The sequence below is a fragment of the Hetaerina americana genome, unplaced genomic scaffold (assembly GCF_022747635.1).
Source record: "Hetaerina americana unplaced genomic scaffold, ioHetAmer1.1.p SCAF_5, whole genome shotgun sequence".
NCBI lineage: Eukaryota > Metazoa > Arthropoda > Insecta > Odonata > Calopterygidae > Hetaerina > Hetaerina americana.
The window spans coordinates 80,357,379-80,369,984 of NW_027287095.1; the positions used below are offsets into that span (position 1 = coordinate 80,357,379).

The 12,606-nt window shown below is 33.7% G+C and overlaps 1 protein-coding gene and 2 non-coding genes across 3 annotated transcripts in view; 2 read left to right on the forward strand and 1 right to left on the reverse strand.

Moving 5' to 3' along the window:
* Positions 1-12,606, forward strand: part of Lztr1 (Leucine zipper like transcription regulator 1) — a 37,355-nt gene that overhangs the window by 15,357 nt on the left and 9,392 nt on the right. Inside the window, exons 7-11 of the mRNA XM_071593043.1 lie at positions 3,851-3,961; positions 8,314-8,529; positions 8,905-9,037; positions 9,205-9,269; positions 11,513-11,858. Of these exons, the coding sequence (XP_071449144.1) occupies positions 3,851-3,961; positions 8,314-8,529; positions 8,905-9,037; positions 9,205-9,269; positions 11,513-11,858 (871 nt within the window). The remainder of the gene's footprint in view (positions 1-3,850; positions 3,962-8,313; positions 8,530-8,904; positions 9,038-9,204; positions 9,270-11,512; positions 11,859-12,606) is intronic.
* Positions 1,326-1,434, forward strand: LOC139694470 (U6atac minor spliceosomal RNA). Its single transcript, XR_011702147.1, has one exon. It is a non-coding gene; the product is annotated as a U6atac minor spliceosomal RNA (small nuclear RNA).
* Positions 2,095-2,203, reverse strand: LOC139694471 (U6atac minor spliceosomal RNA). The gene has a single exon (XR_011702148.1). It is a non-coding gene; the product is annotated as a U6atac minor spliceosomal RNA (small nuclear RNA).

Sequence of the window (12,606 nt, forward strand, 5' to 3'; positions counted from 1 at the left end):
AAACTAACTACTGCTGATAACCTTTTCAGTCCATTTGCCTTTAAAAAAATCTGAAATATAGAATCCAATGATGTTCATTCAAAGGTTCCAGCAGTGTTAATTTGAGCTCTGATGAGCAATGCATGTTTCTCAGATTTTTAAGGCTTGGCGAAGTTTACCGGCTTGGATTGACAACATATGTGGTGAAAACCTGAGAAACATTCTGAGCTAACAGAATTCAATGCTATTAAGGAACAATTATTGAGATTTTCTCCAATTAGGCTGTGCAATAAAATTTCAAATATTGTTCTATATTAAAAATATTCATTAAATAAAATTTTAAGTATGAAAAAAAATTTCTCTTCATAGTATGAGAAGTGGTGGGGGATTTTAATTTCACCCAAAACTATGGCGCATGTCATTTTAAGTCCTCGCATAATCTTTGATGAATCTAGCAAATGGCTATGGCAAATCGATTAAATGAATAGAAATTGAACATTTTGATGTGGAATCTGAGGATAAGTGACAAATTAAAATTGGTATTTATTGTATTAGTTGGTAAAATGGTTCAGTATCCATATGGAAGAAGGTATTATCCCTCTAATGTTTGACATTTGTAAATAATTGGTAACTGGAAAGTATATGAATTAACTGATCAATTGTTGAAATTCATTGTGATTGTTTATCTCAGACTGGGTAAGTCGGTGAGAGACAAATATATAGCATGTTTTACTCTTGTCAATAATTAGAGTTCTTCTTTATTAGTACTTATTTAAAATGTTTTATGGTAAGAATACATACAAGAACTTGTTTTATGAGCAATTCATATTAACCACAAAAGAAGCATGGGCAAGTTCATAACACTACCGAACATTAGAATTATATTCACTCATAATGTCCATCTCCATTCCTCTTTCTTTGTATTCCTATATTGACACCTATTTAATGTTTAAAAAAAAATATAATTAGCAGATTATTTAATCTGAATCCCTTGCCACATGCAAAAATTTTTTAAGCCGATATTTTAATTTTAGAGCATTTTAAGCAAAATACAAAATGTTATTCAGCATACTCGTGTAGTTCAGTGTAGATAAAAATTACTTTGCTTTCAATTAGAGTTCATTGCATGAGGAATGGCAATAAATGCAACATGTGAATGTAACTAATTTTACATAAATGTCAAAACTGTTTAAAAGATAATATAGCGTAAATCATATTCATGTACAAAATTGCCGCAAAAATAATATGTACAGTAATAAAAATTTGGAACATATTTTAGTGAACACAAACACTCTTGGGCTAGCTGTTGATAATATATATGTAGGACCTAAAGGTAGGCTTGAATTGTGTTGTATGAAAGGAGAGACGGTTAGCACTCCCCTAGACAAGGATGGAATTACACACATAAATTGGTTAAGGCACCGCTGGTCTTCCAGCACTTGACCACATTTTTTCCACTTTCCTGATTCAATTTTCAACCCAAGCCATTTTTCCCCCCTGATGCTGATTTGTGGCAATTTACTTAATGACACTGTCTTTCTGTCTATTTTCTGAAAATATTGATAGAATTGAGCTCTTATGGCTAGTAGCAGTGTTGAATGAATGTAAGACTCCAATAGCTGTAAACAGTTTACCTTTCTAAACAAAGGCTCACTTAGCTCACTTCGACTTGTGTTGTCGTGACGAGTACGCTGAATTGGGCTACGTTGTGACCGAAATACGCGAATTCGTATTCACCTTTCTTATCCCTTTCCTGGTACCCCTCCTTGACTTGTGGCGTTAGCCAACTAATTTTATTTGTACTTTGTATAGAAAAGTAAACTGTTTACAGCTATTGGAGTTTTACCTTCATTCAGTTTCTGAAAGGTTATTTGAAATTGCCATGCATAAGTTCCTAAGGAGTATTCAATGAATGCACTATTGTTGAACAGACTTTTGTATTTGCCAAAGAAAGTAAATGTTTCCTTTTTACCTTAGGTCACTCTTTTACAGAATTGTTGGCTCTAATGAGCTGATTACATATTTAGTACTCATGTATGATTATCTATTCATGCAACATTAAATATGCATCAGGGGGAAAAAATGGCTTGGGTTGAAAATTGAATCAGGAAAGTGGAAAAAATGTGGTCAAGTGCTGGAAGACCAGCGGTGCCTTAACCAATTTATGTGTGTAATTCCATCCTTGTCTAGGGGAGTGCTAACCGTCTCTCCTTTCATACAACACAATTCAAGCCTACCTTTAGGTCCTACATATATATTATCAACAGCTAGCCCAAGAGTGTTTGTGTTCACTAAAATATGTTCCAAATTTTTATTACTGTACATATTATTTTTGCGGCAATTTTGTACATGAATATGATTTACGCTATATTATCTTTTAAACAGTTTTGACATTTATGTAAAATTAGTTACATTCACATGTTGCATTTATTGCCATTCCTCATGCAATGAACTCTAATTGAAAGCAAAGTAATTTTTATCTACACTGAACTTCACGAGTATGCTGAATAACATTTTGTATTTCGCTTAAAATGCTCTGAAATTAAAATATTGGCTTAAAAATTTTTGCATGTGGCAGGGGGTGCAGAGTAGGAGCAAGAATTTTTTCCCCAATTTTCAGGGGGATGGGGGCATAGTTTCATTTTGGTTCCATTTTTCTCATGCATGATATTTTTAACTAATGGTACCCTCCTGAAGTGGAAAAAAGGTACCCAACAAGTATTTAAGGGGAGCTGTGCGTGGTCCGAGAAGTTAACGAGAAGAACCATCATCCATGACATTAAGAGGCAAGGTGAAGCAGCAAGCTCTGTGTCAAAGCAGCAGAGAACTGCATTGGTGACTTGAAAAAGCTTGAAAGGCCATCTCACGCTGCTTTTTTGCGTAAATGCAAGCAGTGATTTGTAAATCAAACCCTTGCTTGTTTACCTTTCAGAATCTTCACGAGCATTCAAGGAATGTTAAGTCCAAAACAGCAGGCTAAATGAGATATGTAGGTCACAGAAAACTTTTGCATTGTACCATATGTATGAGGCATCATCCCAATAAGGCAATGACGCTGCTTACCATAAAGTAATTTAACAATCCTTCTGAGTTGCAAATTTTACCAAATTTTGAAGCTTCGGCAGAAACAAATGTCTCTAGACAGCTTTCTAGTAGAAAGGAATTAGGTACATATCATAAATAATTAGCTATTTATTTTGATTTGTTGTCGCTTTTGCAAATTGAGTTCACATTCTTGGTTGTGTCATTCCACGAAAGGAGAAAAGGTCAAAGTCCCAACGATCCTAAAAAATGTATGAATAATTTTCTTTGAATAAACCTTGTGCATATTTTTTTTCAGCATGGCAGGCATTATTATATTTTAAATTAATTTATATGCAAAAAGTTGCTTCACTGAACAGTTGTTTTGCTTTATGACAAAATCATGGAATGGATTATGGTCAGTTTATAGGTTCCACTGTATTAGTGAAGATGTTATGATTTAAATATTTATTTCCAGAAGGGTACGTGTTATTTAACTGTAAATAAATCCTTTTTCAGTTTGTGGGATGCCACTAGTGGGCAGTATCTCCACTAATCTCCACTTCCTATCTTACCTATATTGGTTTTCCCAGTGACCATACTATCCAATGAGCCTGAATTAAGACTTGAACCTCTCAGCCTTTGTCTCAACTTTAAGGGTTGTGTTTTTAACTAAAGTATGTGGAATTACAAAGTCAATAATTCCATTTCAATGGGGTAGATTTTTATTTTTGAAATGACATCTAGAATGAATCAGTTAATTTTTATTCAGTGAGTAAACTTTTTATTTCAATCAGAGCATTTAAATCATTATTTTATGTGCAAATACATCATTGTAAATTAATTTCAGGTACCTACGGGCCGTATATTCCATGATGCTACTGTAATTGGTGATGCCATGTATATATTTGGTGGAACAATAGATGGGAACATCCGTAATGGTGAGCTGTATCACTTCCAAGTAAGTCAGATTTTTATGGTAAAAATCTTTGATGATTAATAGAATAAAAATCTGTGATGATTAATGTAAGAATGTCTGCATAAAAATTTGATGGGAATGCTGTTAATAATTGAATATTAACTGTCCAGATGCCTTGTCATATCAGTAAAATGATAGTCATGTTTGTGTTGGAGCAATATTGAAATTGTAAAATGACTGCTGTTTGTACTATATTTCCACTAAACTAAGATTGAGAGGTAATGGGGGTTAAAACACCTCTACAGTTTTATGTAGTGAAAGCCATTTTTTTAATTATTAGCTTCATGATTTCCATTATTGGACAGATCCATTACCAGTGGCATTTGAGAGGAGATTATTTATAATTCCTAGTGATTAGGAGGGATTTGTGCACTTCGAGCCACATGTGTTTATTGCAATTCTAGCTGTTAAACAGCGGTAAGTATGCAATGCACATCACACCCTACAGTATTGGCTGCCTAGTAAAAAAGTTCTATAATCAAGGGACCTTATTTAAAGGGCTATGGTGTAAACATTGAAGAAGATTTTGATGCTGGCATTAAGAGTTTCAACATTGCCAATGAGAGGTTAGAATGTTTCAGGTGTGAAAAAACTGTGTTTTGGTCATTGGATAGTGAAAGTCAAAGAAAGGAAAAGCTTGTTGTTCCATTATATTGTGATAATATTTTGGCATGCACAGTGGTGTATTTATGGCTCTCTTCCAACCCAACATTTTATCTCACAAAAAAACCAAGATGTCATGGAGATAAGTGAACAAAAGACACATGTCCATGATTTTCTGTTTTATTTTTTTGGTCAGCTCTTGCTTTATTTTGGAAAGTTACTTGTCTCCAGTTGCTAAGGTTTCCTAATAGTAAGGATATGGCCAATGCTCATAATCCACCAAGTTTAGCCAACAAGATACAATGACTTTTGCTTCTTTCTTGCAATGTATAGACGGATGAAATCAGAAAATGAAGAGAGAAGACTGAAGTCATCTTATTCTAGACCTTTAGGCTTTACATTTTGTCATGCAATACTTAAACTAACAATATTTTTTCTTATTGTTATATGTAACTGCAATAATTCGGTCACTAAACCAAGTTGTGACATAGGATTTCAAAATGCAGTAGAATGACTGAGTCATGGAAACCCTCTTGTGATATCAATATGTGTTAATGAAACTTCGTATGTTTGTGACCTTACAAATGTTACATTATTTTTGGAGATTCTTGGGCAACGTCTCAGATTTCATGCCGAACTGTCTGATGCAGCACGTTCTGTGTGCTGTCTAGCTCTATCCGTTCCGGTGGAAGAATCCACCACTACCGGTAGTTTTGAAAGTCCATCTTGCAGTGACGTGTGTGGTATCTGTACGTTTCTAGTGTTGTTTGTGTGAAGATGAAGCTTAAGGTCTAAATTAAGGTATTTACAATTCTTGTATGAAGTTAAGTAAGAACATGTTTGGATATGAATAGACAATAGCAATTGCAAAAAGATATAATGTTAGCACCTTAAATTTACAGAAAAAGGAATATAAAGGATTTGCTTTCCATTTTTTTAAAAATTATTATTATTTTTATTATTATTATTTATTTTTATTTTTTTATTTTATCATATTTATATATATATTTTTTTTCTGTTATTTTCTATATTCTTTCTCTCTCTCTCTCTCTCTCTCTCTTTTTTTTTTCCTCTTCTTTTATCTGTTTTTCTCCTTTTATTTCCAAATTCTTTACAATAGTTTTTTTTTTTTTATTTTAACAAACGAGTGATATCAAAAGATAGTTTGTTACATACTACTTATAATCTACTTACAATTAGTGAAGAAGAAAGAAGATAGGATAGACTCATAGACGAGTGATTTGTTTAGGCAGTCTTATTGTAAGATTACGTGGTATTTCGTAGTCCCATATATTTACAAGAAACAAATCAAACCATCTACAATAATGCAGTATTTCTTAAACTGTGGAGTCACACACCAGTCCTGAGTTTACCATGATTTGTTGTGTGGCAAAATTAAATGAAACTACATTTTCTACTGGCATTTCAAAAAGTTATGTTATTCTGGAGATTCTTTAGTATTGTTTCAGAATCTTTCAGAAAGGTAAAACCAGCCATCATAATTGTTTCTCAATTGTCAGCAGAGTTATCCCTGGTGTTTAGCAGGATCGGCCAAATGGAATATATTTTGAATAGAGCACCAGTAGGATTAAGTGCAGGGGAATGGGATGAGAGACAAACTAAACTTCCTAATGAACATTGCCTTCCCTTCTATGTGCCTACTCCTTTTATGGACATGTCATTTTGCTCCAGTAGGTGTGCTGTGTAGATTTAAATGGCTGAGATAACAAAATAGATAGATGATAATATTTGAATCACGTGGAAGCACCGAAAATAGACACCTGATCATGGGAGCCAAAGAGAGATATGTCACCAGTATCTTTCCAGGCTGGAATTGCAAAAAAATATGGTTCCACCTTTGTTTTGATCATTTTATCAACTTCTATGGTGATTCCTTGTACTTGGTGTCCCCTTTTTAGCCTTTAAGCAATTATTTGATAACATTTTTCATCCTACTCTTAATTTTCATTTTTGTTGCTCACATTCATTAGGAATCTCTTGAATTGTAGCCTTTCTTCAGCATTATCTTTCCCTTAATTACTTGGTATAAAGTTTCATCTCTCGCCCTTTTAAAATTTCAATTTCACTGTTGAATCTTCCCATGTTCTTGATTTGAATATCACTTACTGAATTGGTTTCTGTCATGTTTGTTTTGCAGAATTCAGGTACTTTCCAATTAATATCATACTAAGTGTAGCTCCTGCTCCCAATGCATTTCACTTCTCCCTTCTGGTAATTGTGAATACATGGGATGTAAATAATATGCAGCAGATATTGCAGCTGATGGATATAATTTTTGTTTGTCTTGGTGGAAGCTTTAACAGTGATTCATTTGCTATGAGGATTCACTGATTAGTTTTAATATGTTCATCATAAAATATTTTGCCTTTTTTGAATTGTTCAAGCATTGTTAGTCAAGTAATTTGTCATAATTTAGCCGTAAGACTGTGAGTCATTTAAACTAAATTCATCCAAGCTACATAACCCAGAGAGAGCATAGTGGTTTAGTGGATAAAACAGTTGGCTACTGGCTATAAGTTCCCAGATCCTAATCCCAGGTGATGCTTTCAGATAACCTTACCTAAAAACTTGTTCAGTATCGTTTTCTGATTTACTAGATTACTAGAAATTGGTACAACACTTGAATGTGCCACAGGGAAAGGAATTCCTGCCCTCCCTGCTGTGTACCTTTCATACGCCCTAAGATTTAATTCAGGGTAAGCTCTACCCTCACCTATCAAAATCAACGTTCAGGTTGATGAAAAGAAAACAATTTTGTAATAATCCATTCAAATTTAATAAAATCTCATCTTATTATCATTATCAAGGTCAAAACATTTTTTCGTTTGCTTGTCATGATGATGTGAATACATCAAAACTGTTAAAGGTTAAATTCAGATTTGTGTAGAATATAATACATTTTTTTTTCTTTTTTGTCATGTCACAAATACTTAAAGTTGTCATACTTAGAATCAATTTAATTCAAACTTTGAGTTGATTAATGATAATGATGCTGCCATGTAACTCAAACTTTTGTGGAATTATCACGAGTACGGTGTTGTTTTTATAGAAAAGTTTCCAGAATAACCTGACCAATACTTCACAAGTTGAAACTCCATTTGAAAATTGTGATTTAAAAATAAATAAACTTTTGTTTATATGATGATTCACCCATTTTAAAAGAATTGGCATTCTGTAAAACACTTGATAACTTGGATTTTATATATATATATATATATATATATATATATATATATATATATATATATATATATATATAATATAGACCATTGATTTATCATTAATACGCAGATATATATATATATATATATATATATATATATATATATATATATATATATATATATATATATATATATATATATATATCTGCGTATTAATGATAAATCAATGGTCTATGAAATAACACATAGTCATTTCATCAAACCCAAGGAAAGTTGTTTTAAAAATCAACATATTTAATACCATAATTCATCATAATATGAGTTGAAGTTGTATTTTTAATTATTCTCCAGAATAAATTAGATGGAAAGATGCTGTTTTTTTTATTTTGATTTTAGGGTATTTCATAAATGTTGTATACATGTAGTATATGCATTGAAAATATAGTGTTAACAAGTTAACATGGCTGATTCCATTGGATGGACTAAAAATGGTTTTTTTAGCTTCGATAAGTACATTGTTAGTAATTTCACTTTACTTCCTCTTAGTTTTCATGTTACCCTAAATGCACCCTGCATGAAGACTTTGGAAAGCTCCTCGAGAGTCGTCAGTTCTGTGATGTGGAGTTCGTGGTAGGGAGTGAGGAAGATGGTGGGGAGGAAGTAAAGATTCCTGCTCACATGGCGATGGTTGCCGCACGCTCCCAGTGGTTGCACTCACGCATTCGACAGGCAAGAGAGGCGAGGGACAAGCACTTGGAAACGGTGAGCAAGATGCCCACGCAATGAGGGGCTACGAGTAATTGCCGTGAATTCTTGAGGTTGTGATTCTTTTCGGTTGCATCAAACATACTCTCATGCATCAAGTTATTTGGCCTCAGATATTGCCTTCCGTGGATCAATGTTTTGCTCTATTCTAATGTAACTATTGGCCCTTAGTTTCTCAAAATTCTGGTAGATTACAGTCACTTCTATTGCCATCAGAAAAAGTATGTGTTCATTGGCTTTATGAAGTTGAGGCAGCTGAAAGGCTTTGTAGTGGTATTTTATTGTTTTTTAAGTCTGTCAATATAATAGAGAAACTTAATATTTTTTAAATAATTTATTAGCAAATATAGATGAGTTTGAATTTCATTTCAGTTGTTTGGCACCACACAAGTTCAGTTCAAGGATATACCACTTCTAGAAGTGAAACTAAATGATGCAGTTCCGGAGGCCTTTGAAATGGTTCTTAATTATATATACACTGATCGTATTGACCCAACCAAAAAGGGTAAGTTAATAAAAATTTCCTTTTCATTCATTACGGCTTCGTCAAACTTAAAAGTTAATTTACCTCCTTGAATCATCAGTAGGCTTATTGAAATTGGATGAATTTGAAAAGAATTATTGACTCAAGTAATGACTAATTATCCTTTTTGAATTATTGCATTTTAATAGGTGAGGATCCAGTAAGCAACCGATTTGTACTGTTGATGATGGATGTGTACAGATTGGCTGTCCAGGTTAGATCAATATTTTCAATTTCTATATGATGCTCTTGATGTCTTTGAAGGCTACTCTGGATAAATTCGTTCTTTATATTTTCTCTTTTATGTATATTTTGCAAAGCTAATAATAATTTAACCCTTAAGGTTAATATAACCACTGAGAAAATACAATTAAATGACTGTAAAATTTCCATTTAATTCAAATCCAAAAATTAAATTCTATAAAATTATAATTTTATATTCAGCCAGTTTTGAAATTTATGGCCTCTGTTCAAAAAGTTCTGAAAGTAACCAATCAGTCCTGGAATGTTTCTTCCCAAATGCTTATAAGCTCCTCTGTCAACTTTTTCTCTATCCCTGGAATGGTGGCAAATCTTTATCCTTTGAGCAAGGTTTTTAGTTTGGGAAACAGGAAAACATCATATGGGATGAGCAGTGTGGGTGGGGATGCACAGCGGTCTTGTTTTTGGCCAAAAACTCAAGTTCTGAGAGATAAATGAGCCAGTGCATTGTCGTGGTGAAAAAACTACTCGCCGCTCCTCTTAAGTTCAGGCCATTTTTTTCATGATTCTCTCTCTTTGGCATTTCATAACCACCAGGTAGTACCATGTGTTAACTGTCTGGCCTTTAGGTAGGTATTTGTGATGCCCAAACACCTTTTCACAAAAAAAACAGTCAACATCAGCTTGACATTTGAGCGAACTTGTTAACTTTGTTTGGGACTGAAGAATGTTCCGCCAATTCATTGTGAAGATTGCACTTTTGCGTGATGTCATATCCATAAACTCATGACTCATTACCTGTTATGTGCACTTTTTGCACAATATTGTATCTATTTACCAATGACTCATCACCTGTTATGATCATGGACAAGGTTTCATCCTCTTCAGCGTAACCAAACAGTTCCTGATAGACTACAACTCAATGTTGTTTCTGGTCTGCTGTCATCACGCGAGGCATGAATTTGGTGGCGACTCGATGCATCCTCAACTTTTCATTTTGGATTTTGTAGCACGAACCAAATGAAATGCCACACTCTTCTGCAAGTTCCCTGACAGTCAAACATCAATTTGCACAAACAAGATTGATCAATATCTCGATTTGGGGGTCATCAATTGACATTGATGATCTTCCCAAACGCTCAGTTGTCTTCCTCTGTCTGCCACCCCTTTTTCAACTGGGTAAACCACTTATAACACATGGTATGTTTCATAACATCCTCACCATAAGCCTTAGTAACCAACTGAAAAGTTTCTATAAAAGATTTACTGAGTTTCATGCAGAATTTCACAAAACAATGCTGCTCCTTTAGTGACTCATATCCACAGATCAGATTTTTCACTGCACTCCATGAACACCCCTTCACATAAACAGCTGTTTCTAATCAACAACTCAAGATATCAATTAAGTGGTTGAAGTTAGTTGTTCAGAAAGTTTCCATGGACAGAATGTCTTCAAGCGGATTAAAAAAATAGCAAACTCAAGGCACACCATGAAAAAAACTTAGGAAACAAGTTGAAAAGACCTCCTACAGTATCAAGTGCTCAATGTATAGCATTATAAAATATCAGTATTTTTATCCATTATATCGTCATGATATATTGGATTGAGAGGTGCAGTGGAATTTTAACCTTGTGGTGTAACTTTACTCTGAAGAAATGAAATTCTGTATATGTAACTGAATACATCCTGAATGATTGATGATGATTGACTGGTAGATGTCAGTAAGGAAATTTAACAAGGGAAAGAATTTTGTTGATGACAAGATCAAAGTATGTCATGGGGTAATTTTCGGTGTGAATTTACTCCCCAACGCCCTGGCTACAATGCTGTAGTTTATTTTGCCGAATTGAAATTTAATTTTCTGTAAAGTCTGTGGAAAGATAGCGGAGGAGTAATGGCAGCATTGAAATTATTTTTTTTATTACATACATGCCAAATTTTTGCTCTCTCTAAGTGAATAGTAGTCATTACATCTAGTAATTTTTGCTGGAGTCAGTATTAGCTTCAATTCTGTCGGTTAACCAAGCTCATGTTAATTAAAACCTATCATTCTATTCGAAGCATGTCATTTTCCATACATTTTACTCGTAAGAACCTCCAAGCTATGCACCAGCAGATTGTTGTATGGGTACAGTATTTTATAAGTGATAAGCTTTTGTGATATTTTTATTTGCAGTTAATATAATTTTATTTCTTCTTTTATTTAAAACCCTCTTCTTTATTATCATTGAGTGGTTTTGTTCTTTGCCTTGCAGTTTCATATGAGAAGACTTGAACAACTCTGTGTTCAGTATCTTGAGTCTAAAATCAACCGCAAAAATGTGCTTGAAGCTCTACGAAATGCATCCCAACTAAAGCTTCTGTTCATAAAGGAGATGATCTTAAGGTTTGTTGTGAAGGAGAGTAATTACAACCACATAGTTATGAGCACTGAGTTTGAGTCACTTGACCGACACTTGATGGTTGAGATCATCCGGCAGAGGCAGATGCTGCAAGTTCGTCCCATGATGGAGCCATCATTTGAGGTGGCAGGTGATGCCATGCCCACTTTTCATACAAAAATGACTGCTGTGGATGAGAAGATGAAAAACTGGTGGAACTGTAAGCATTTATGAAGTAACTTTAAATTTTTAAATACTAATAATGCACTTATCTTGCTGTATATTGAGATAGATTAATCCTGGAAAGGATATTGCAGTCAAACTGGTTCAGGTTTGTGGTATTTGTATGTGGTGGTTAATTTAGAGACTGGGTGAAAGTTTTCCAGTTGCGCATACTGTCGTTAGGACAAGATTTTTTTTACAAATTATGGCTCAAGTTTCATCAGTAGAGTGGTGTTAATTATTTTGATGTTATTGTATCAAGCATTGATAGTTGGACTTCATCTAATAATGTTCATGTGTGTGTGTGAATATGCCTTGGATCTTTATTTTATGCATTTGTTTGCTTGAAAATAATGAATTGATAGAGTTTTCTAAATGTCTTATTATTGGAAATGTAATAGGAAGGGTCTTGTGATTATGAATGTGGCTTCATGGTTTTCTAAATTCTGATCATGATGTCTTTTGCATGGCTATGACTGAATAGTGAGTCAGGTGCCTTAAAAACCTAGATTTTTGCTGCTCTAATCATAATTGTCAACTTCAATTCCTCTTTTCCGGTGATCATCGTGGAACTGTATTATCTCTGCATATTTGCAAATCATTTACCACATTATTTTGATTGCCTTCCAGATAAAACTTAAAATATTGATTTTTATCTAATGGGCAAGGTTGATTGTTGTTAAGCGTGAAGTATTATAGAGCCTGTGTGGCAATACTTGAGGAGTGAAATTTTATTTTCAAGCATG